We start from the raw sequence: 27,424 nt of genomic DNA, 5'->3' as shown, positions 1-27,424 counted from the left end.
ACTTATTTCAACAAACTGCCGCCACAACACGGTTCTTTAATCTAGAGAACAAAATAAATCAAAATAATTATTGTGTTTGTGAATCCCTTAGAACAATCATTTCATACCGCCATTCAACAGCATCTGCATAACCCAATAACTTCATCTGTGGTCAAACAATATGCCATGTACGTTGTCTATGACCTTATGTATTTGTCCAACAACGTGCTCTCAGGTGGGTGGGGGTTGGTATCTAGTGTGTAGATACCAACCCCCTGGTGTGTATGAATAAGCCCTGACAATGAAGACCCTTAAAGTGAGTAATGCTATAGTTAACCTGTAGTCTTATTACATGGCCTAAGGGGAATGCAACAGTACACCTACAGTATGCGCTCACATCAGAGAGTGCATATGTTTTTGGTAATTTCGTGTCATTCACTCATTCATCAAGTCTATGGCATGCCCTTAATATTAGTTATGCCTATGGTTGATCTGTACATTAAGTTCATTGTTATGTTTCATCTGAGAATGCCATGAATTAATTAGTAACTGACTATATATATATAGGTATACAGGCCTGCTCAGGCAAACAATGCTTGAGTCCTAACTTATTTATCGCTGCTCTGAAAGTAGTATTAGTAATCGAATCAAAGAAATTCTTAACAAATTACTTTTGTAAGCATTATTATGACAAAATGGTGTTACAATTTAATATACAAACAAAGGGAGAAATAGTCTGCTGTCAGTTTTTTTCATGTCTTTGTTTTACCATCAATACACATTGATTGAAATAGCAGTTTGTGTTACTGATGGCTATCGGATGTCATGGTAATCAGCAGACAGATGTTAGCAATGAACGACAGCTCTCTGGCACTGCAATGGGGAACCCAGGGAATTACACAGCCTGTGTCAAAGCACATCATAGGCTTTTCTTTCTCTACCCAAAAAATAGGCCAAGGAATGTACCATGTGCACTGAAATCTGATGTTTAAATATTTTTGTCATATGTCATACCGTCCCACTCCTCCCATCTCAGTCTGCAGTGATGTAGACTATTCAATATTAATAACCATTATTATTAGGAATCATGGTTCCCTAATGATTCTACTTTTGTTTATTCATTGAATTGTACCTATGTTGAATACACGTTTTAAGTTAATCTGTTAGTTATGGTTGTTCATAATCCCTACAGTTATAACATTGCTTGTAAAGACATTCTTCCTATTTTGGGGGAATTCATCATAAGGCTATCTTTCTGATTAAAAGAATGAAGGAAGGGTTAAGGAAGATCTTTACTTACATGCCTCTGAAACACTTTCCACACATGTTGGTGAATCAGATTGTTTGCCTTAAAAGAAATTTAATAAATGTGTCATTTTGATATAGATAATACAACATTAATGTGTCCAGCATCACCTTCATGAAGTTCATATACCATGACCATCCAATGTGTAAGGGTTAAGAGTGCGTATCCCACCTTCAACCCCCCGGCCTGTACTGGTCCTCTTCTTGATGACCATCTCAAATCTATGTGGAATGCTGAAATAAACATGGCAGCATTGCAATCCCGGTGAGAATTTGTTTGCGCATACTCATATTCACTGAAAATATTATCAATTCATGTTGCGACATCTTCTGGTCAATTATAGCAGTTCGCCACTTCTCTTTTAAACTCATACCAGTATAATTTGGTTATAATTTTGCAGTTACAGCTATACTAATTCATGCATTTTATTTGAAAATATTATATACCCAAGTTTAGGTAAATGGTGTCAGCGGCAAGCTGGCAGACGGCATAAGTGAAAACAAATAACCGTTCGAGGGAAAGAACAAAGAAGATGATCTACAATAATTTGGCAACTCAATAACTTACTTAAACCGAGGGAAATAACTTCTGAGCTTTTTTTTTCTTCTCCAAACTCGAGATCCCATACATCCAAGGAAAATGGACACATTGGTCACAGTCAAACAAGTTACGTTGCTATTAGCAACAAGAGTGAAGCCCGTTGACTGACATTTTGAACAGCCAATCTCGTTTCGCAATTACGTTTCGGACCGCCTATGACAGTTTGTTTAGCCAATCACGCGATCATGGCCAACTATTATAGGAATACAGAAAGGTGGCTTGAGAAGTAAGGCAACCGTGTGTAAAGAGTCATTCGGCAATACGAGACAAACAAAACGCGATGTTCTACAGAAGGGTAGACGCTTAAGAAAGGAAGGCTTGGATGACAGATAACCTCAACCTCTTCATGCATCACCTGGCTACATAACACCACATTATGTTATGGTGAGTTGTCTGGATTTATTAGTAACTTAGCCTACTTCCATGTAATTTACCGTTTAAATCGGTATAATATATTTGTTTCTGTCTTGGTCGATAATTTAGATTTGAATGGGATTAATAGAATGGTAGGAAACATTAAGGTTCTGGAAATGGAGATGTTATTTATTTATTATTCAGGAGTGTTTGGAAAATATCACCGGATAAGGGCACCTGACCCAGGTACGCGTCACGTGGTTTGATGCACGTGAAAGGTGGAACCTTTGGCAGACAATACCTCATGGCTATACCTTCATATATCAACTTGAAAAAACATATCATGATATAGGCTTATATTTCTGAGAAAAAAAGTAAGTAAATAGAATATAATGCTGGCTGACCTCCCATAAAAAGTGCTTTTATTGGATTTCCACTAAGGGGGGTCTTACCTTCTTTAAAACCACCAAGTACAAATCAATATAGGCCTCATTTTGATTTGACATGACACTATTCCCATATTTCTCTTTGCCTTATTTCAGATACAATTTTATTGATTTACTTTCAGGTTATTTACTAAGAAAACAAATGCATGGGAACTGCTATCAAAGTTTCTGTACTGTAACATATTTTCTACTCAGACATGGAGGAGTCCAGCCATTTGGACACGATGCAGGAGGGCGACGGCCTGCCTCCTTCTCCCCAACACCTCCGTAATCTTCAGGAGGAGGAGAAGCTCAGACGCAAGATCAAGTACTTCTTCATGAACCCGTGTGAGAAGTATCACGCCCGGGGCCGGAAACCCTGGAAACTCATGCTGCAGATTATCAAGATAGCCATCATTACCGCTCAGGTAACTATGATAATGAGAATTATCAACAATTATTTATATAGAAAGCTATATTTATATATCCCCCCCCCCACACACACACACACACACACACACACACACACACACACACACACACACCCACACACACACACAGATCTATAGATAAAGATGTATAGATATATCTGATAGATAGATAGATAGATAATTGATAATAGATAATTGTGTGTGTTTGTACAAAAAAAAGTGAGTAAAACCAAATTATCTCATCCCAGCTGGTGTCTTTTGGGCTAAGCAATCAGATGGTGGTCACCTTCAAGGAGGAGAACCTGATGACGTTCAAGCACCTTTTCCTAAAAGGCTACATTGATGGTGGAATGACGAGGTACGCACTGTACAGCCAGGAAGATGTCTACGACCACATTGAGTACGTCCTACAACAGGTGACTAAAGCCCTGCCTCAGCTGTACTGTGGCTGTGAGGTTGACGAGGTGGTTCAAGAACACACAAGCTTATTTGTTTGGTCGTGTTGTGTTGTAACTCATTGACATACTTGTATTGTTGTCTTCACTTTGTCCATGAAGGCTTATAAAGATTTCCCATTCATTGGACTTTGTCCTAGACATTTTACTCACTCACTCACAAACTTGTGGACTGCATACCTATAATATTTTTAACAGATTATTACATCATATGCATAACACATAAGTACAAGCTGACGTGCAAATAGGTTGAAATCTCATTTGAATAATGCATTACTGTATTATATAAATAAGAATCTCAAGGTGAACATCTATATTTTTGTGATTTCTCATTTGTAGTATGGACGTCTACGCAACATCTCAGTAGGGAACCATGCGTACAACAAAGACGGAGCCCTGTACACCCCCTTGAGTCTGTGCCAAGAGTATTACAGGAATGGTACCATTTATCCAGGAAGCGATACCTTTGAAATTGATGTTCAGATCGACACATGTATGTGAAATTAAGATAATTTTTGTACAGATCTAAATCTAAATCAATTTACAGCCAATTCACTAGTTGAATGCCTTTCAACAGTTTGCTTCAAGATCTATCCCATGTACCCGTTGACACTGAGGGAAACACTTCCTGGTTTCGAAATACCTTTCAAAAGGTTTGGTGTGTGTGTGTGTGTGTGTGTGTGTGTGTGTGTGTGTGTGTGTGTGTGTGTGTGTGTGTGTGTGTGTGTGTGTGTGTGTGTGTGTGTGTGTGTGTGTGTGTGTGTGTCTAACTTCATCTTCTTTGTCTGCCAGGCTAGTTTCCATAAAGATCACGTTTGTCCTCAAGGCTATAAATCTTGAGACGGTGAGACACAGGGAGTTACCAGACTGCTATGACTTCAATATCATGGTATGTCTTTAATCTTGACACATCTGGTCACATTACTACCACAGGATTAAATTTGGCCTTCTAGTTGATTACGCATGATTTGATTGAGCCTGTATCTTGTTTGTGTGTCATCGTTATTTTTTATATTTAATTTATTTTAAAGTACTGCTCTGTCAAACGTCCATCTGTGACTGAGAACCCTATGATTTACCCATTACATTCTTCAAGTTGAATGCTTAGCTATGGTCATGTCAGTGTCAGTGTTAAGCTACTGACTTTGAAGGAGAAAGATTAGTTATTTTGTTTATTAATGGTCTGCTGTCTGGTATCCTCCCTGGTCCGCAGATCCTCTTCAACAACCAGGCCCACAGCGGCAGGATCAAGGTAGACCTAGACAACGACGTGGAGATCAATGAATGCCGGGACTGGAAAGTCACTGGAGCGGGTATGGCAATATTATGTTGATGATGTAAGTGAATTTGAATGCAAAAAACGTAATGCTTTTTGGATTCATCTAGTCCCCTCCCTCAACCTTATCCTCTAGGTGCTAAAAATCCTTATTTCCCAATGCTGTTTGACATCCTCATCATCATGACATGCATCACGTCCCTGGCTCTCTGCACACGCTCAGTGCTAAATGGTATCCAGCTGCAGTTTGTAAGTTTAATCATTTTGTTCCATCCATTAAGGTCTTCCACTCTAATTCCCTGCCCCAAGATTTTTTGAAGATGGTTTGTTTTTTGAACTCCCAAAAATGGAGATACAGTACATGTAATTCTGTCCCTGTGTTAAACAGGAGTACACTGTCTTCTGCAAGGCCCGCAGTGGTGAAAATGTACCCTGGTCAGACCGGTTTGAGTTTGTCAACGGCTGGTACATCTTGATCATAACTAGCGACACGTTGACCATCATCGGCTCTATTCTCAAAATAGCAATACAGGCAAAGGTAATGGATGGTTTCTAGAAGAGCATAAAACCATCCAAACAATCCATCAAATATATACAACTTTTGAACACAGGTGATCTCTAGACATCCACAAAACAAATTGAGTCGTTCTCACATATTATGCTAACTTGATCCATGACCTTACAATAGTTGTACAAGAAACTTGCTCTTCTCCCCCCAGGTTCTCACCAGCTATGACGTGTGCAGCATTTTCCTGGGCCTGGGCACCATGTTTGTCTGGATCGGAGTCATCCGCTACATGGGCTACTTCAAGAAGTACAATGCAAGTTATATGCAATCTTGTAATCAATATTTACATGCCCTATGTGGTGACTATGTTTAGGTAATGTATATTAAGCATAAGACTATATAATCATATGTTTGAGGTAATCTGCAAGCTCCTTCTGGGCGCAGATTAAATTAATAATCTAATACTGTTTTTGAACGTATTTCCAGATCCTCATCCTGACTCTGAGGGCAGCTTTCCCGAACGTTATTCGCTTCATCTGCTGTGCTGGGATAATATACCTGAGCTACTGCTTCTGCGGCTGGATTGTCCTCGGCCCCTATCACGAGAAGGCACGCAGTTTTCCAACTTGTTTGAGAAACGTGTAAAGCTAATGTCTTGAGGAATATTTGATTGAGCATCCCTGACAGTATTTTAAAATATAATTGAATCACATATAATTTGAAAAAGCCTATTAACGGCATCAACAAAGCTGTCCTGAATGTGTCTGAACAACCAGGAAGGAGACCTTGAACATTTTGTCACAGACAATGGGTACCAGGGCACGGGTAGTAGACTCAGTTGACAATCTGCTTCATAATTTGTTCCTTGATTGATCAATTAGTTCCGGACCCTGAACACTGTGTCGGAGTGTCTGTTCTCGCTGATCAATGGGGACGACATGTACCCTACCTTCAAGAACATGCAGCAGAAGAGCCAGCTGGTGTGGGCCTTCAGCAGGGTCTACCTCTACACCTTTGTCTGCCTATTTATCTACATGATCCTCAGCCTCTTCATAACCCTGATCACCAACACCTATGACACCATCAAGGTGAGGAGAAAACAATAATTTGTGGATCCGGTTGAGTCACATTTAGATTCCTTAGTCGGGTTTTCTCCAACATGTTTCCATTTTATTCATTCCAGTTTGCATGCAGGGCTATTCTACAGTTGTAGCTAAATGCCACTTTGAGTATATTTTTCTATCACAAATAAGCAAATACGCAGATGTGACATTCACATCATGGTACGGATTGTATTTATTAGCAACAGCAGAGTGCCACCCCGACATCAGAACTACAGAAGTTCATGTTGGCGTGTGAAGACCTCCCAAACTCTGGTGTTTACCGGATGAAGGAAAAGACCAACTGCTTCCTTTGTTGTATACCTCGTGGAGTTGGCTGGTCAACGATGGATCACCTTCGGTCGGTTTGCTCATGCAGAAATCTGATACAAAGTTCTCAAGTTAAGTGTAAATGTTGGGATATAACAAATAGAAGGATGTACAGTTAATATTTCAATTCTTGAAATTATTTGCCTATATTTTTAGGCAATTTTGTGTTTTGCGTTTTGTGTTTTTGTGTTTTTTAGAATTGATCAATTCTCAGATTTGCGAACAAAATAGTATTGAGCATTTAATATGAGGTTTGCTGATGTTAATTCATGAATTATTAAATATTTTGTCTTTGTTGCAGATGTAGAGAGTACGAAGAGAGACTTCTGAGCTGAGATTTCTGAGCTGCAGGGATCCTGTGTTCTGGAATAGACGGAAAACAAACATCACAAGAAAAAAAAGTTTTTGGGGCCAAGCACAAAGTGCGAAGGCAACCTATTGTAATCGTTAGTGTTTTTATTATTCCGCCACATTACACAGCCTAAACCGATCGCACAAATTAAACTTTCTACAGCTGTAGAGGCTGACTAAATACCAAGGTCCCGCATGAAAATTTCACTTTATGAGGGTCTCTAACATTAAGTTGAGTTCCCCTAGCCTCCCTATGGTCCCCCAGTAGCTAAAAATTGCGTTAGGTGTAAACCAAGAAGTAGGTATCTTGCTCCGTCTTTGAAAAAAGGATCGCTGAAACGCTTTGATTTGGGAGCTGTGGTGGCCACACATGACGTCATATGGGGCCATGTTACCTCCCCTTTCTCTGCTTGGCCCGCCCAGAGAATTTGGCCCACCAATGAGACAATGAGCTTTGAGAGGACCGTGCGAGCGCCACACGTGTGTGTGTGAATACACACACTGTAACGCAAGTGTTCTTTGTTATTTGGATAACCGTTCTGCTGAACCGCTGCCGCGGTAGGGGGCAGCAGGGCTGGGCGGGCAGTGGGGCTCCGGCGGGAGACAACCCCGGGCAGCGGGGCTCCGACGGACAATCCTGGGTAACAATCCTTTTCTCCTCCATGTCACGGTTCCCAATTCCTTCTCAACCAACCCGACGCAGACAACCCCGGGCAACAATCCCTTTCTCTATCCATAAAATAGCATGCCATGGGTCTTTTAACAGAGAAGTAAAAGTACACTGATTGGGCCACAGGTGGCACTATAGCAATCGTCCAAAAACTCAAACTTTGAACAAGCATATCCCCTGACCCCTTTGACATAGTTATGAAACTTTGCCCAAATATGCATATCTTCATGGTGAACAAACCTGTCAAAAACCCATGACTTCTGTCTGGATAGATTTTCCTCCATTTTGAATTTTGTTAAAAACACAAAATTTGATTTTATAGATCCTAGGTTTTTGGACTGAGACAAAAGTCCTTAACCACATATCTATTGACCAATGTCTTCAATCTGACATTGTATTGAATGTACAGGGAAGAAAAATTTTGATTTGAGCGGGATCAACTTGGTGACTGTTGGAGACAAAAGTTCGAACTGCTAACGCAAGATGAAGTCGATTGACGAAACAACATAAGCCAGAGCCCAAAATGCAAAAAAAACCCCGAAAGGAGCCAAAAGGCGGGGTTAACTTAACCCAATCATCAAATTTGGTGTATTTAAAAAAGGCACATTGTTCAAAATAAACTGCTCCTAAATGTATTTAAATCAGGGCATAGGGGGCGCTACAGCAATTAATTGAAAATGCTAACTTTGGATAGTGATATTTTCTGACCTCTTTCAGCTATGGTCATGACATTTGGTAGACATTTGCCTCTCCTACGATGAACAAGTGTTCCTAAGGAACCCATAACATGTAACAAAATAGTGGCTGGACGTCTAAATTATCCCAATCAACGTAAGGTGCCAAAAGGCGGGGTTAATTTAGGGCAATCCTCACCAAACGTGTTGTACTTGAATAAGCATAGGTCGAGGTTAACTATGCTATAGTTCATCCAAATATGATGATAGGGGGCACCACAGCAATCAATTGAAAACTTTAAAGACATAACTCCTCAGCCTTTTGACGTACAGTTGTGAAAGTTTGTTCTCACATCATCAGATCCAAGCGGAGGCTATTTCAGCGTTATCAACCGTATTCCAACAAAAAATATGGATGGTTGCATGGTCTGCGTCAGTTAATGGTCTTATTGGTCTGCGTCAGGGTCTTCCTGGTCTGTGTTAGGCTTGGCCCCCGTAAAATGCAGCTTGCAGCTTTAATTTATCTTGTAATTATTTATGTTTCAGATCTATGAGCAAGCCATAGATATAATTAGATTTACAGATATACAAAGATCCAACAAAAGCAGATTCAAGTTCAATAACATGATTACAAGAATATTGCTTTGCAAGTGTGACAAAAAAATGATGTGCTCAACCTGAAGAATTTAAGCAGTTAAGAGTAGGATTTTTATGGCAATTACACTTTGAATATATATATATATTAAAAAAAATTGTAAAAAATTGATATAATACAGCAAAATACTTTAAAACCATGAAACTAGAAAATAATGATGTATCTGTAAGTAGTGCACTTTGCAAGTCATAATTAAAAGATTAGGAAATATCTCTTCTGCTTCTTGATGATCAAATGGTTTTATAAAAAAATACGTCTCTCTGGTCTCATTTTTTAGTTCTTCTTAAATGTGTACACGGGAAAGACAAAAGCCAATGGCAATACAAATGTAGAAAAACAAAGCTTTAAAGTTCTGAAAAATAAGTCATCAAAGCTTAATATAAATATAGGCAACAAGAGGTTGGGGACAACGGCAAGTTAATCATCCATTATCCTCTATCCATTAATCTCCATTCTTTGAAGAAAACAAGCGTCTTGAGGTAAATGTGTACCACTGTGGGACTTCCCACATCACTCTATTGGTTAAAAGTTCTTTATGGCATGTAATCAACGCCACATGAACATATTCAATCCAATTATGGCATCTTGATCCTCTTGAGCGGAAGTAGGTTCTGTTTAATGTCATTTCTCAAAAAGGGTGCAATACTGCCTCATTTAAAATTGTGTGCCCCCTTAGTTTTGTATCCATATTTCCTACCACACAATCTGCCCCATCCTTCATTCTCACCCGATTTGTTGTGTCTGAGCGCTTCATTCACACAACTAGATTGCATGCAACATAGTTAGACATTTTACAAGCTAGAAAACTAATTGCGATTAGAATTCCCAAAAGAAGGGTGGGGTTAATTGGCAGTTTACGTGATGGTTTACTTTTAAAGTTATGTACTACAAAAAATAACTTTCAATGAACAGCTCAACCTCTTTTGAATCAAGGCGTATTCGTTTCTAGCTTTTTGGAAATGCATGGAAAATTTCAGTAATAAACATTGACATCGCTTCATCATTGACATTGCTGCCAAGAAGGGGATTTGATGTAAATGTTTTATATTCTTTATATAGAATAGTTGCTTGCTTTGCATTACATCGATGAGGGTGGCAGACATTGAACTTTCTCTGTTGTTGTCTACGCAGTGTATTACCACACTCTTGTGGCAAGACAGCTTGGTAGTGGATTCTCCATGTTTTTAAAGCGGTGCACTGGCCTGTATTCTTGCGGCAAGACAGCCACAAGTGGCTGCAAATACATAAGGTATAATTGTACAATAGATTGTTATCCCTCTTGTGTCATCAGTAAGTGAAAAATAGTTTAGTTCATTTCTGATGCCCTCTTGCCTAATAAATCCTGTTGACGGGTCTGACTGCCATTGCATGTTGTGTCTTAGGTGACTCATTTTTTCAGAGGCCTTATGAGGCTATACAAACCTGCCAATAAGGGTAGCCAAAAAGATATATTTCATAAAGATCAAAGATATGAGAATGGATTGAATTGTGTGAAATTATGCACATTTGTCCAATGAATGCAGCATAAAAATTTCCAGTGATCGGATCCAGCGGGCTAAAGAGTCCTCGTATTCATTTAGAGTTCCTGGAATCAGCTCATGAGGATGCTGCAGTAAGGAGACTCATGGGGTCTCGGAGGCGCAAATCAAATCATATCCTGAGATGGCATGTGTGAGAAAGGACACCACGCGAGGCTCAGTCGGGTTTGGACTGTGAGCAGCCAGGGGGTGGCGCTACTCGCTGCTCCTCCATCCTATTGGTCTGGGAGCGCAGGATGAGGCTGAGGAAGTCCTCATCTGGGACTGTGAGGCCCCGGGCCGCAGGTGGAGGGGCCGCACATCTTTGGTCGTCCAGCCTGGAACCCTGCATACACATAGTACGATCATTTTGATCATTAGGCAAGGCAAGGCAACTTTATTTATATAGCACTTTTCATACACAAGGCAGACTCAAAGTGCTTCACATATAAACATTGTCATACAATAAAAGAAAATAATAGTTAAGTAAAAAGTAAAAGATAGAAAATGAAGGCAAAGTTTAAAAAAAACATTTTAGAAAGGCAGAGTTAAAAAAAATGCATTTTAGAAAGTGAGAAAATAAAGGCAAAGTTACTAATAAAATAAAATAATAAATAAATAAAATAGAAGCATTGTAGATTGAAGATTCAGCAGAAAGCTAAAGCAAACATAAAAGTCTTCAGTCTTGTTTTAAAAGCTGTCAGAGTTGGGGCAAGTCTTAAATCCTCAGGGAGTTTATTCCAGCTATTTGTTGTATAGTAACTAAATCCTGCTTCCCCATGTTTCGTGTTGACTCTGGGGATAATTAACAGATTGGTCTCAGAGGATCTTAGTGGCCTAGAAGGCTTATGTAGTGGAAGCATATCAGTTAAATATTTTGGCCCTAAACCATGTAGGGATTTATAGGTTAGCAACATGATTTTAAAATCAATTCTCTGACATACAGGGAGCCAATGTAATGATTTAAGAATTGGTGTAATATGTTCACATTTTTTGGTCTTTGTTAGAACTCTAGCAGCAGCATTCTGAACAAGCTGTAGTTGCCATAAATGTTATCTTCATATTATATACTTTTGGTTTTCCTTTACAATAGTCTGTGTCCAATTTAAAATTAAGCTTTTTAAGGCAAGAACATGTCAAATGATGAAATTGATGATCATACCAAGGACAATGGTATGCCAGGATTTTATATACAGCAGCACACTGTTGCTGGATGTTAGTCATCTAGCAACAGGATATGCAAGGAGTAAACAACACTTAATGCTTTTAGTTTTGTGTCTAGGTTATTAGTAGGGATGCACCGAAATGAAAATTCTTGGCCGACACCAAAAACGAGGAAACCAAGGCCGAAAAACCGGAAAAAATTATTATGCCAATTATTAGTAGGCCTACCATTGCATTTATAGCTATGACTGTGTACTAACCTCACTAAAATCAAGGCATTGCAATTCAAAGAACCGTTTTCCGTTTTGCACTTTGCAGACGGTCCCTAAGCTCGTGGATGATAGCCGACGATAGCAGAAGTGGTCTCATAGCGAGCCGTCGCTAAAGACGGCTCGTTTGGATGAAAACAAGGTTGTAGCTCTAGATTACTACATTTAGCTAGAGGTGTCATTTGTTTCACAATGTTTCACTGATGATCTATGGAACCTATAGATATATGGAAATATGCCCACACCGCAGACATGTTGGCGCAGAGGCGCTTATCCGGTTTTTGTTTGCGTCATCACAATTTCCTGTTTCGGCCGTGTTGTTTCGGTGATAAAAGTGTTTCGGCCAAAAGCCGAAAACGCGCTTTTGGGCCATTTTCGGCCGAAAATTTTCGGTGGCCAAAAATTCGGTGCATCCCTAGTTATTAGGTTATGAATCAAGCACAATTTGCCTCATGAGACACAACACTAATCATGATGATCTGCAAGTGTGCAGTGCTAATCCTAAAAATAAGCATCATAAATGAAGTGGCCATGACCAGGGCATCCCAGTCCCCTGTCCCCTGTGTTACCTGGCACTTAACAAGCATGGCGAAGAAGTCGTCCCCCTCGGGGGTCTCATCAGACAGGTCCAGGTGACTGCCGGGGGAGGATGTGGGGGAAGGATCCCTGCTGGAGATGGGGGCTGTGGTATAGAAATAAAAAAAGAATGTCTTTGAGAAGATAATAAGCATTTAGTCCACACAGAGCCGATTTTTTTGTGAAACCGCATAAGTGTTGCGTTTGGGCCGACCGTCCAGACGGATCCGGCGGATCCGATGCCCGAAAACGCACTTTTCTGAAACCAGGTCCCAGCCCCTTGGTAAATTGAATTACTAACTACATTTTTTTGCTCAATCTAAAATGTTTAACAACTGCTTTCTCCTCCTCGACTGTATGTTTATATACAGTGCACATGGGCTTGATGCGCGCTCCAATTTTTTTTGTGGAGAACCAACGCCACACAGTGGCCTTGAATATGTATTACAGCGTTTCTACAGCTTGATGCGTTTTTGCAGCGAGTCCGTCTTTACGGAGATATTCCTGAAACGCATCAAAGGACAACGGATTGTTTTCACCCGTGTGGATGGGGCCTTAGCAGTGTCCCAGCTGCTGGCTGACATGTGCTGGTGGTGGCGTTAGTGATGTTAAGGTCACCATAGGCATAAGCTTACTCTGGCTTAGAGGTGAAGAGTGTGGGCAGAGGGGATGAGTCGCTGAGTCGAAAGCCAGGAAAATTGCTCTCGTTGACTCGCTGGTCGTCCAGGCGACGGCCCTGGGAGCAGGCCACCAGCTCCAGGAATTGCCCTGGATGCTGGGACGGTGCTTCGCCATTAGGGACTGATCGGATGACCGTGGGCCTGGTCAAAGTGCCAATGGGCATTTCTTAACGACTGCCATTGAAACCACATTCCCATAGTAATGACCATTTGCTTTCAAAAGCTCATGGTTTCTTGCAGACACAAACATTGAGCCACAAGCCACAGGTCTGGTATTATTTCATCTCCTCATCCCATGATCTACCCTTTAGATCTGCATACTTTTCAAACTCTTGTCTTCTCTTGCCCACCTTAGACCAAAACACGATTAAACTGCTGAAGTACAACTTCGGTGGACATAGATGTAGAAACTTATATTGTCATAATTAATACAAAAAACACAGGGAGCGTGAGGAAAATGGATGATTCTGGAGCACAGTATCAGCATTTGCTTTTGTAATATTGTTTTGGACTGAACTTTCTCCTCAGCAACAATTCAATCAATGAAGCTACATGGTACATCCCTCAACTATTGACATCACAGAAAAGATTAATAAAAATAAGAAATATGTACAGTATATCCAGTTAAGAAATAAGATGGTGAAAATGAAAAGGCAAGAAAGAGACACGATCTGAGCCAGGCTGGCCAGGTAAAGGGGGCTAACTTACATTTCCTCTGGGCTGCAGGTAGGGTGGACATGGGGGAGGTGGACACAGGGACACTGCTTTGTCCTTCTGATAGGGAACACCTTTGGTCATCCATTCTGCTGCTCTGGAAACGGGACAGCAGGTCGAAAAAGCCATCTTCTCGCAGGCTGTCCTGGGATCCAGTCTACAAACACAGCATCACACACACACTATTAATAGATGTGATACAATCTGTGGGAGTAGAGCTTTCAACCTTAACACATAGTTTCTTAAAACAGCCAGTCTAACCTGTTCTCAAGCACCTCATCACCCATTAATAACTTTACCAACTGAATACACTCTCAATTCTAAATGTTAACATCAAACTTAAACATAAATGGGTTATCCAAGTAATCCATAGCTATAAAAGTGATCTATGCGAAAATATGTGCACAGATCATTGCCCGACAAAATAATTCTGCCTTAAATTATATCTTTAAAGACTAGGCAGCACTGCAGACTTTCCCTGCAATGTAGAAGTACCTGAGAAAACGGTGTCAGTTCTGACTCAAATACGGAACCATCACTGCTGCCATGCTTGGGGCATTTGGGTGGAGACTGACTGTTTTTCAGCTTTTTGCTCTTTAAGCGGTTGAACAGGAAGAGCTTCGTGGAAGCCTTGATCGTGTTATTCTTGGAAGACTTGATGAGAACCTCCTCATCCAGCTCCTGTGTATTGTTTCAACAGAGAGATTCATAATGTCAGTAGGTTTTTAAAAAATATGCAAGAAAGGGTAAAAGAAGAGTGAGTGACGTACTTGATCTGAATGTCCAGTTTGACTTTTGTCCGTATTTGGACCAGGCAACTGCAGACTTTCTGTAATGTTTTGATTCGGAGACTCTGCCTTGACTCCTAAAGCAAACAGAGGGTTTGTAAGTTTCTTTATCCCAAACCAAAAGCTTTTGGTTTCCTTTCTAACTATTCAATTAGGGTCATTCGGGCACATTCAAAAGGAAAACCAACCCTTAAAACAAGTTGGTGTGTTACATAGTAGTGCTATTGATTGATCCTAAACCTAAACCTTGAAATAAAAATGTGGTTGGATAAATGTGGTTAACTGCATACATTACCCATTATTATATCTTAGAGAGCGAAAAAAACACAATGACATAACTATGATTACATAATGACTTCACATCTCTCACTTGACCTACCCTCTACCCTCAACATGCCCTCGACACATTCAACATAAAAGGGACACTTTACTTTACATGCATCATTCCCTCATTTTCCCCTTAGAAGGGAGAGATCTGTATCTACCTCTAACACTTCCTGCTTTAAATTACGCAAAATTACGATTTTTGCGTAATTTAAAGCAGGAAGTGTAAGAGGGGCGGGGGGGGGCTCTAAAAAACTACAAGCACTAGTTCCTCATCTTCAAACCCGTTGACTCCTCCGCTCCTGAATAACATATCCAGCACCGGAGAAGTCTCGCTCGCAATCGCAAAACCTGCGACCGACCCGCACTGTTCACGCGTCCGACTCGACCCGCACCCGTGTCCGACACTGTACATTATTTTTCCCCCCGTTTCATTCAAATTGTGCAGGTCAACCACCGGGAACCCGTGGGTACCTGAACCCATGCAGGTCTCTGGCCGAGATAACCCCCACTATGAGTCTTTACTTGTTGTGGAAGTACCAGTGAGTCTTTATGAGGCAATTCACATCATAAAAGACGACACTTTAAACCAAAATAAGATCCACTATAATAATTGATGTTGGTAAATTGCATAGTGGGATATTCAAAAGCCTACTGGTTGACCTGCTAGCATGTAGTATCCCTGGTAGCTGGCGCCAAGAGCGGAGCTGTTGGCGTTGCTGTTGCAGTAGCTGTTGGGATGGAGGTTGGCGGTGGACTTGAGGCCCACCACCAGCCGCAGGTCTGACAGGTTCATCCTGGCCGTCATCTCACCACTCTTGTCTCCAGTCTTGAAGAAGGTGAAAGGTCAGAAAATACAAGGAATTTCATTCCAGGGATGGCAAAACAAGGAAATACCTAGAGTGTGTACAGGCAGGTGAGGTGTATCAATATAAGGAGTTTGCTTAAGAGGATGAAAACGTTTACATTGAGAAATTTGTGACTGATTAACTATATTTTTATTTTTATTCTGATTATAGCATAATTACATGATTATATTGTGATTACATTGTACACGTTTTCATCCAATCAATCAAATTCTTCAGGGGCTGTGCCATGTCTGACACACACACACACACACACACACACACACACACACACACATCTATGCCATTTTGTCACCGTTAAAATAAGACAGTGATTTAGGGAAATGAGGTGTACAATTATATGTTTTTGAGTCTAAACCAACTAGAACTTGAACTCTGCTCCAACCTCAAGTTACGTTCTTTCTAGCGACATCTAAGTGAATTTTCTGTGACCAAGGGACAGCGGTGGCAGTGTGTGGGTGTGTGGAGATCCGTCAGGTCAGGTGTTTTTGATGGCCTTGTCAGAGAGAGAACTATGCCTCTCGGGCGTTTAGCACGTAGTATAGTACCACCACTAGCCACCAGGTGGTGTCGTGAGCAGATGAGGGCTAGTGATTTGATTATGCATGGCAGATAAGTATAAACATTCACCTCTTTGGCAATCTCCAGATGTTTCTCAGCAAAGTGCATTGCTTGCTCATGGTTCCCTAGAGCAGTGTGGGCATTTCCCAGACTCCAGCACGCTCTGCCCTCGCCAACCCTGCAGTGAGACCAAATGTTAATTAAGCAACATTACATTGAGAACAGCATGTTTTATTAACAAATAACCAACCTCCTTTGCTGTGTATATGCAGGCAGTGGGGCTAGAATATCCACAGATTCATTGATTTTATATATCCAGTCAATGACTAGAAACATCGTAACATCATGTCATCCATTACAACTGCTTTGTACATGTATATTCTCACTATGTTACTAAGCCTCCTTTGGGAGAAAACCAGCACTACAACAAAACACTGCGTTTGAGGTAAGTACCGGTCTTCAAGGTCCTGGGCGATGATGAGGTGTTTGAGATGGTAATCGATGGCTCTTTCATAGTCCTGCATGAGTGTGTATGTGTTCCCCAGGCTGTAACAAGCCTGGGCCTCCACTGCCCTGTCCTTCAGTTGCCTGGCAAGCTGCAGAGTCCTCCTGGACACACACACACACACACACACACACACACACACACACACACACACACACACACACACACACACACACACACACACACACACACACACACACACACACACACACACACACACACACACACTGTGAATGTCTCGCGTGGGAACTGGAGAGATAGCAATCTAGTCATTAAATCATGCCTTCTGCTGCTGCGCTGCATTAAACGAAAAGGGCTAGTAAGTCGGACCTCAATTAAATCTAATAAATGATTTAGTTTTTTATTATTAAAGCAGGGATTTTTTTTGAGTGGATCTTTCATAAGCCTTGCATTATGTAGAAAAAAACAACATGATTGCATTGATGAAAAAACACAAAGGATGGCCCATGGCTCGCGTGTGTGATTCCTTACTTGTAATGGCCAGCGGCTACGTCAAACTGACCAAGGAAGATGTGTGCGTTGCCAAGGTTACAGTGGCCTCTCCGCTCAGCTGACTTATCCCCAAACTCTTTGGCTATCAGCAAGCGCTGCCATAACAGGGCAAACAATAGGAAGCATTTTACAAATCTGGCAAAAGATACTGAAGCAGAAAATATGTTCTTGATATCCTCAATAAATACAACCTTCTATTGATAAAAAAAATGTAAAGGTGCTGTTCATTCCCATACTACATCATGCGGGTGTGATAACTACACAGATAGCCACTCACCTTTTCATGGGCGAAAACAGCTTTTTCAAAGTCCCCCAGTAGATAGTACGTGTTGCCAAGGTTACCGTAGGTCCTACCCTGAGCTGCCCGGTCACCCATCTCCTGCACCAAGGACAGGTTTGCTCTTAATGAAACCAAGAACCGGAGAACATGGTTAAACTCCATCCTTGCATCCATCCACAGCTACATTTAATTTACAAAGATCTACTTTTCTTAATACATATCCCCTAAAAGACAGTTTGTCAGTGGATTGAACAGTTGCTTTTGCACCAGGATGGATCGGCTATCTCGAATCCCAATGACAAAGCTGCAGGAGGTTGCATGAAGAATACTTTTTGGAAAGATTTGAGAATAAGGATACCCTGTTGGAAACCATAAAGATGCCGGGTGGAGAGTCAACACTTAAGTTGAAGTTTGGCAACCATCAAATTACGAAAAACGAATGAACATTGGTGGAATATTCTGGTAGCCCCTCACACAGGACGACAGCTGCCATCCAGTGAGGAGACAGAAGCCATTAACCCTGCAGCCATCGGGGCCTTAGTCGTTTTAATAATGCACACATATTTAGCAGCTATTTCAATGTTCAAACGAGTCCAAAAGACACCCAAAAAGTAATGCTAGTTATTATTCTAATAATGTGTTGGTTATTTAGTAAACATGAACAGGACAGGTAGCAAAGCATTTCCTTGTAAGGGTTACGTCCCCCACAATAGCTCCCGTGTGATCTATCACCGGGTAAACAGCGCCTATCCTGTCGTTAAATTTATTCAAAACCTTGCACAATGTTTAAACCAACTATTTGCTTTGTGATAATGTGATGTAGGCCTACCAATTTAACACCTTTAGATTTGAAAAGGAAAAAACTATCAATTCTGCAGCAGTGGTCTCCACCTGTCTGGGCATCCGTTGTTGATGGACATGCCTGAGAGAGGGTTAAGCTTCTCATACAGTTTTAGTATTAAGCCCCCTTCTTCATAGCACTCTTAGCCCAAAAAGCAGCATTTTAAATATTGTATTAGAGCTAAGAAGCATGTTTACTTCTTTTGAAATGCTAATTGATTGAAACTCGTACTCCCTTAACGGTTTGTCCGTTCTTGGCTGCTGCAGAAACATGGCGGTGCAGCATGGGGCCCCAATGGAAAATGACCCACTCCCAATGTAGATATAAAGGAACGCTTATTAAAACATACTTATTAATATCATATTCTATTTCTGCCATGTTCGTTCTGCTCGATGCCATTAAAAGGTCATTAAAAAAATTGCAATTAAAAGGACTTATTGCTCAGATCCAAATTTCTGACAGTTCATTATGGACAGCATTTTCAGAGATCAGATATGCGTCTCTACACATGTAAATGGCAACAAATCTGGACCAAAGAACAGATTTCATAGGATTCGGGCTGTGCTCTGAAACACTAGTGTCACTGGTCACAGCCATGAAAACAATACAAAATAAAAAAAATCCTTCCTGGAATGTGAACCTGACCAGAGCCTCTGAATAACACAGTGTGTCTGGAAGAAGGTGTAGCAGCAGTAGCGTTTCCGGCCACTCACTCATAGAACTGCGTGGCCTTCTTCAGGGCTGTCCTGGCATCCTCCGGGAACTCTCCCGGCTCTGCTCCAATCCAGCAGATGCTTTTCCCCTTGGCGTGGTAAACGTTCCCGAAATTATACAGAGCACGGGCCTGCCCAACCTATGTGGCACACACACACACACCAGATTTATCTTATTTACAAAAAAAGACAGAAACCAGGCTGGCCAACTTTGTAATTATCCACTTAAAAACACACTAATGCCAGACCTGTACACTAACCATGTGGGCTGGCGAGCTATTCTTGATGTTTGTAGGCAGACATGCAGTTATGACGTGCATCAAAACTATGCTGTGGCTGAAGAGCATGTTTTGTGGTAACCCTTCGAATATAGTCACAAAAATGTTTAAATAAAGCTTAACGTGCATTTCAAGGTCTCCATCACTTTCATCTAGTTCATAAAATAACCACCAATGCAATCTACAAAGCAGCAACAATTGATATTTGACCACTACACGAAAGAACAGAGCAGGTAAATCATTGAGGAATATCATGAACAACTCACAGCAACTCTCAATCATTCTTTTGGATTATGCTGTTTTTGAAAATAAGAAGCCCAATATGTTAAGCCACTGGACTGTCAAGATTGTAAGGAATATCCATCTACTCATATCCCAGTCAAATATCAAAATACTGGACTCCACCACTGTGAGACAGTCACAACATGGGTCAAAAGAATAAAGAGTCATTCTCAGTTTCCACACATAACGACATACCCGGTCATACATGGCCCTGGTGATGTCCAGATGTCTTTGGCAACAAACCCCAGCTTCGTCAAACCGGCCTAGAAGTTTGAGTGTGTTCCCCAGATTACCACTGGCTTTTGCTTCCCCAAGTTCATCACCGATGGTTCTGGAGAAAATACCATTCGATTACGCAAACCTTTTGTGCAACAAAAAGGGAAGTTGAGTTCAAATGCATTTCTCTCATTCAAAGCCCTACCGGGTGAGTGTCAGGTCATGACGGTGGTACTCCAGGGCCTTGGCGTACTCTTGCTGGTGAAAGTAGGCGTTGCCCAGCTGGCTATAGATGGCACTGAGGATCTGCAGGTCCTCCGTTCCCACCTGGATGGCAGATTCGAAGAACGAGACGCCAGTTCTGTAGTCGCCAGCCTTGCACAGTCGCTCGCCCTCCAGGGCCAGGTCTAAACAAGATGACTCCATTCTGCAGAGTGATTGAGGAAGAAAGCATATTACAATATATACACATGTAGTATGATACATAGGCATTGTATACTGTCCTATAAATAGGTATATTTTTGGTGAAAATCTTTATTGAGATGTGTTTTTGGGGGAGAACATGAAATAATACCAGAAAACCATGCCCCAAGCCCAGATACCGACTTTAGGGCTGCAAAGAAAAACAGTGCAGGTCACTACTGTGTCATCAGGGCTGAAACAACCAAACTACTATTCTTTTATCTGGCCTATATTGGGCTACATTGATGAAGACTTTATTATTATTGCAAGTGACAGTGTCGCTACTGGATTCTCTTTGCCACCACATTGTCTCGGGGGGCTTATGCACGCTGTGCTGAATAAGACATGGTTGGTTCAGAAGTGCATATAACTTTAGATGCATTTAATTGTGTGTTTATGGGAAATGCACCTGATGCTGCGTGAATTGATGCAGTGCTATATTTTTTTATGTGTCAAAAAAAGAAGAAGAAAAAAAAAGAATCTGAACCCGCCACATCATATATGTTCGGCTATCATAGGCCCCCGGATGAAATGGTGGCCGTGGTAATGACAGCAACATTAAAGTCAAAATCTGCAAGCACTGCAACTCCTATTTGTTTCGCAAGTTTCATCTTGAGTCTTTAGAAGGGGAGTAAAACATTTCATGACCAAACATGAACATGAGTAACATTTAGTCATCATTGACACATTTTGGCAGATCTTTGTGTGGCAGTGAACAGCAACAAGTGGGTTAAAAGTAGACTCCCTGATGGATTTCACAGAATAAAACTGTCCATAATTCAGGAAGTGAAAGATTTGACTAAATAATAACATGAACATATAAATGCATGTCAGAACCCTAATCCTAACTTCTGAGGAAACATGTGAAAATACTTTTCCAGTAGAGCCCAATTTTATTGGTATGATATATTATTATTATCTCTATTGACAGACTCAAGGTCCAAAATTAACACACAGTATACAAACACAAAATAAATTACACATAGCACACATGTGTGCTCAATGGTTAAAATACATACAGATACAGTTTGTTCCAATATTTCCAAAGGCTGGAGGAATATCCTGTCTCACTTAGGTTAGGGTCCGTCAAAGACCTTATAATGCCATTCCTAGACTCAGTAAGCCTGCACATAAATTTAAACATAAAATTCCTAAGCAATGCTTGGAAAGTGGGAACATTACAGTTTACAAACATCTTGCTCACACTTTCCCACCTTGGGTACTATAACAGGATTCTAAGAGTGTCATTATATGCCACCTTTATCTTGTTCATCTTTCCTTTACTATGGATACACCATAGATGTGCTGTGTAAAGTTGAGTGCAGTAAGCTCTAAAAAGAGCTGTTTTTACATCATCAGTGCACATATGAAATTTGCGTGCCAGCACATTTGCCTGGGCATACAATTTATAGCACTGCCACTGTTTATCATCATCACTTAAGTCATCCCTGATAATATCAGGGGTGGGAAAAATAAGCGATTCTTCGATGCATCGTGAATCTCTCTAGAACGATTCTGTTTCAATGCAGAAAAATTAATAATCTGAAACAAATTCAATCTTTTTATTTTTATTTAATTTGTTCGCCTGCTGCAGAGCGCTACAGAAAACTCTCCTTTCTGCCTGTGGGTTCTCTGTGCAGAGAACTGACTTTATTGAATATAAAATATTAGATAAGGTAGCCTAATTCATCTGTTGATTGTCCTTAATGATCATCACACAAGTAGGAAGTGATTAGCAATCTCTGAGTAGCAAACTCAGATGTATATATATTTTTGAAAATCGCGCATGGAAATGGAAAAAAATTGTTGCATCGAGATGCATCGAGACGCATCGATAATCATTTTAGAATCGAATCGTTGACCTCTGAATCTAAATCATGCCATCATGATGATGCTCTTTTTGGGATTACATTTGATGTCATACTGCATACCATACTTTATGCAAACTTTGAGCAGTTGTTGTAAGCAAGCACTATAAAAAGGTGACATACTGATTAAAAAATGCATACATTAAATGATTAATGAGCTGATTCCTCACCATACATCCAGTCTTACACTCTTCTAGCTCTCTAGACAGACCATCCATATACAAGTTAAAAAGGATAGGTGACAATATTCAACCTTGCCTGACCCCATTGGTTACAGGGAATGGGGTTGATATTGTTTTACCCCATAACTTGCATGGTTAGGTGTGAAATTATGCAAAATTCTTATAAGATATGGAGGCACCCCTCGCTCTTGCAGTTTGGTAAACAGTTTGCCATGATTCATTTGGTGAAAGGCTTTGGACGCATCTAAAAAACACATACCGATAAACATTGTTGTATTGTGCATTTTGTATTTAGAGACAAGTTATTTTAAAGCATAAATATGCAGGTCAGTGCCACTATATGAAAGATTATATGAAAGAACATCATCAGTTACATAAAATACTGCACTGAACACAACAATTGTTTCAAACAACATGCAAGCTGAGTGGATTCAGGGAGAACACCATCCATTTGAATCACCATGGCAACGATAGAAAACGTTGCCTTGACCAACATATTAAACATTAAATACATTTACTGACTGAAGATTACGAAAAGAAATTAACGTTTGGACAAAGCTATCTTAGTGAAGCAATCATTTAAGAGGGTTACCATAATGGTCTGGTATTTTCTGAGAAGGGTTTGCAGGTTGTGCTGTGTCTATCCTACCCCAAACAAGTGGTATACTTTGTGATGCTTCACAAAGTTCCTCAGAAATTCAGCCCACAAGTAAAAACAAAGCTAACAAATGATGAGCTCCAATTTGCCAAGTACGGGAGTCTGCAGGGTGACGTCATAAGGAAGTTTGCATTGAGTCATTCATGGGTTCCTGCTTACGTCAATGTAGCGTAACTGGCATGACTGGAATGATTGGTGTTTTGGGGTTGAAGCCTTTAGCTGACATGTCCAAAGGTAAAATTCCCAAACACAACTTGAAAAATACATAATCAAATCAGAGGAACTTCAAGGGTCGATCAGTTTATTAGTTGTTTTTTTTTACAAGGTAACATATTTTTAAATGATGGAACAATATGGCATGGTCAATTCCTCATGCAATAGGAACTGCTCAATAAACTCATTTAATTTAGTGTACATTTGACAAAATGCAGGCTCAATTTTAGATGATGACATTGTTCAGAAAAGGATTTAAAATAGCTGTTGACTGGGCTGTTGACTAGCTGTTGAATTCCCAAAATTGCAACCAACAATCTACTAACAGCCATCTTCCATTTACCCTTCTCATACAAGGAGACATGCTCCTACACTAAGTGCCAATTCAATGAGAAGTTAATTACAATTATACAGTGGGGAATTTAGCAGCTTCAATTTCAGCAAGCTAGACGATATATTTTTCCTAAGCATCAATTACTTTTTGTTTGAAAATGGTTACAAGGAAATCCTAGGCCTTTATTTGTTCATAGTCTAAACAATATAAATTGCACTGAAGATGATGCATGCAAGATTCGAGAGTTAAGGGAGTAAGGGAGAGTAGAAAAGAGCAGAAATAATGACGATTTTGAGCTTAAAGGTCCCATGGCATGAAAATGTCACTGTATGAGGTTTTCTAACAATAATATGAGTACCCCTAGCCTGCCTATGGTTCCCCAGTGGCTAGAAATGGCATTAGGTGTATAACGAGCACTAGGTATCCTGCTCTGCCTTTGAATTTGGAATTTGTCGTCATAAGGGGCCAGGTTACCTCCCCTTTCTCTGCTTGGCTCGCCAAGGAGACAATGAGCTACCAACGTGCGAGTGCCACATGTTTGTGTGTGAATACACACACTGTAACACAAGTGCTGTACACTTCTTTGTTATTTGGATAACCGTTCTGCTGTTGGTGTTATGGCACATGCAACACAATAACACAAGCTTGCGTAAAGCTCCCATTTGGTGAAATGACTAGACTGAGTCGGGTTCTCTGACGTCTCGGGTACTTCCACAACGAGACTCGTAGTGAGGGTTATCTCAGCCATGGTTGAGAAGGAATTGGGGGAAAGGAACTTTGGCTTTGACTCCCTGAAGTCCAGATTGAACCACGACATGGAGGAGAAAGAGATTGTCTCCCGCCGCCGCCGCCACCAGTGGAGCACCCAGCGGCGGCTGAAAAATGTTACATTTTACTAACTTGTCACAAGTGGTCGCCGTGAGCAATTACTGGCTAACAGCTCCCCGCTTCCAACAACATGAGGAAAACATATTGAAGCGATACACTTTAATGCGCTGTTCACGCAGACTTGAGGTTATTTGCCATCAGTGTTCGCCAGAAGTCATACATCAGAAGATTTCAGAGACAAATAAACTTCTCACTTGCCCACTATCCATAGTACAGTATTGTCCGTTGTCTTATTCTCATGCACTCTAGGATACTGGACACAAGAGAAGACATATCTAGGTTCTTCATCACTTCCCTTGCACCACCTCACTTTATGTAGAATCATTTTTTTACTTTGAAGCAGTGTCATAGCTTCCCTGCTCGGGAGTGAGCATGTCCTGTATTGCCGGTGTCACTCAGAAGCAACGTTTTGACCTGTCCATTAACAACAAAACATAGGCATAATCTTCTTAGGCATACAAACTAAATAAAATACATTGTAGGCAGATAAATACCCCCTCTCCATTGCTCTCCCACCCAGATACGCCTATTGGAGAGAGATGGCAAAAGAGACAATGAGAGATCAGTTGTAAAGCACATGGCGTGTGATGGACGTGAAACCTGTGCACCCAATCTGGTGCAAAATATTTTGATAGACTTCCATACTTTTCATGTATTTCGTCAATCAAGAAATTCCAATGGTATCAAGGGTAGCAACAAACAGCAAAGTGAGGAAACCTACTTGACTGAAGTGAAACTGAACTACTCCACAACTACCAATGGGAAGGTGTAGTAATTCCAATTGATGTTACAGTTAAAGTGTTCTGTGAGAGTTGTAATGTGGTCAGAACCCAGCGTATTCTTCAATCCTTGCCTTGTTCATTTCTCACCATGTAACTGTTGCCCCGAAAGCGATAGCAGAGATAAGCCCTAAATTGTGTTTGTAGCATAACAACAAGACAAAAGCCAACAAGACATATCTATTCAGGGTTTCCCACAGCACTTTACAGCTCTTTACATCAAAAAAAATGTTTTATTGTAAACATTATACAAAAGTATAAAACCATCTAAACTTCGTTCACTCTCTGTGTATAGATAAAGACTGACTAGCGGGACAGGCTACAGGGCAACAGTCTGACAGCATGCAGCTTGAAATCAAACAAACATCTAAACATTTCTGTTCGAAAAATGCTTAATCTATAGGCCTACTTCCTTTTAGCAATAACACCGAGATTTTCAGTGTCATTTCTTGAAGGAAGCCACACATTACAGTAAAGGTTGAATTGTAATGCTTGGTTGTACTTTTGAGTCATGCTGCCTTTCGCACAAGCTGACGTACAAAGCAGGGATAGTCTGAATGACTAAATTAGAGAATTACTACCACAGAAATGTGACGCAAGGCAAAAGAGCAAAACTGCCGATTGATTTATTGATTGGCTTACATTTTTGGCCTACTGTTAAACTATAACATTCAATGTTAGGATCGCTACGGTTATAGCATTAGTGTTAGCGCTGCAGAATACAAAAATCAATGACACTTTCCAATAACAACGTTAGATATACGAGGTTGAAGGGGCAGGAAATCTGAGATTATGCTGTGATATAACGTTAATGGGGAATGTGAAGGAAACCAGCATGCCCTTCGTTTAACTCGTGACAACTGATAAGAGGTTCACAGATAGACTGAATACCTAATGATCGGATAACATGACAGGTTAGAAAACAAAACTAAAATAGTCTGAGTTGTCGGATGTTATGCCATCACATGCTTTAGGCTAAGTCTAACTGGGAATAGTTAGTGTTATACAATAACAAAGTTACACAACATCAGTCTCGAGTTGACGTAAACAGGGGCAAGATTATCGCCACACTAAAAACCATGAAAATGAAAAAGCGAAGACAAACTTACCTAATAACTTTCCAGTCTTCTTATTTCAGTGGATACAAATATGTTTGTTGACTAATTATCAACTCTTTCAACTCAGAAGTATGTAGTCCTTACCGGTAAAAATAACCAACAACTGAGAATTTCAAAGGAGATGATCTGTGGAATGGCCACGCCCTGTTGTAGGAAGTCTGGGACCAATTATGATCGAGCAGTGAAGTAATGGTGTGTTCGAGATGCATCTCTACTGGTGTAGTGATTACTGGGAAGGAGTCAGAATGGCAGTGGAAAGATTCCATTACATTCAGCATAAAAAACTGATCTTAACGTCGGTGTGTAAGTTAATACATGGATGTTTAGATGACACAAAAACTAACCCCAAAGTTAAATACAGTTGCTGAACTGCCAAATGTATCTGTTATGCTCTACTCTAGGGTTGGGATCAGGGTTTGTGGCGCCTGCTCTCTACGGGATTTACGACGCATTGCATATATATTGCTAAATGTGATATTTACACAATGTCAGTCAGTGTTTACTTTTTTCGGCGTTTTGTGTCATGTTGTATTTAAACATTTGCAGCATTTTAGTTTATTTTATGACATTTATTTTTGTTGTCAAGTTTCAATAAAATAATGAGTCGTCATATGTCTTCGACCCACGCCAACCTTAAGTTTTAGTACCGTAGTTGTGTAACTGGAGTATTATAATAAATGTTGTATATGAAATCCGCCACACATAGGCCTACTAGCGTTAT

At 40.5% G+C, this 27,424-nt stretch overlaps 2 protein-coding genes across 2 annotated transcripts; one reads left to right on the top strand and one right to left on the bottom strand.

Annotated features, from left to right (window-relative positions):
* Window positions 1–2,882: 2,882 nt before the first annotated feature.
* mcoln3b (mucolipin TRP cation channel 3b) lies at window positions 2,883–6,967 on the top strand (the record flags this gene model as incomplete). The annotated part of the gene is made up of 13 exons (XM_084473559.1): window positions 2,883–3,092; window positions 3,344–3,511; window positions 3,890–4,043; window positions 4,128–4,208; window positions 4,348–4,439; window positions 4,764–4,863; window positions 4,963–5,075; window positions 5,215–5,364; window positions 5,546–5,647; window positions 5,821–5,943; window positions 6,216–6,422; window positions 6,638–6,766; window positions 6,962–6,967. The coding sequence occupies 13 exons, from the start codon at window positions 2,883–2,885 to the stop codon at window positions 6,965–6,967; spliced, it is 1,635 nt and encodes a 544-aa protein (XP_084329685.1).
* A 2,202-nt stretch (window positions 6,968–9,169) lies between these two features.
* On the bottom strand, window positions 9,170–26,771 carry LOC311352999 (G-protein-signaling modulator 2-like). Its single transcript, XM_084472839.1, has 14 exons — window positions 26,695–26,771; window positions 20,407–20,628; window positions 20,181–20,316; window positions 19,426–19,565; window positions 17,869–17,992; window positions 17,571–17,686; window positions 17,027–17,182; window positions 16,643–16,751; window positions 15,810–15,975; window positions 14,805–14,899; window positions 14,530–14,715; window positions 14,029–14,191; window positions 12,634–12,746; window positions 9,170–10,977 (listed from the first exon to the last, which is right to left on the bottom strand). Exons 2-14 carry the CDS (start codon window positions 20,625–20,627, stop codon window positions 10,810–10,812), a joined length of 1,893 nt encoding a protein of 630 aa, XP_084328965.1. The 5' UTR covers window position 20,628; window positions 26,695–26,771; the 3' UTR covers window positions 9,170–10,809.
* Between the last annotated feature and the right edge of the window lie 653 nt (window positions 26,772–27,424).

The sequence above is a fragment of the Micromesistius poutassou genome (genome assembly GCF_964030765.1).
Source record: "Micromesistius poutassou genome assembly, chromosome: 9".
Lineage (NCBI taxonomy): Eukaryota > Metazoa > Chordata > Actinopteri > Gadiformes > Gadidae > Micromesistius > Micromesistius poutassou.
Note: the sequence above shows the minus strand (reverse complement) of the source record. Positions and strands in the feature narration are given on the sequence as shown.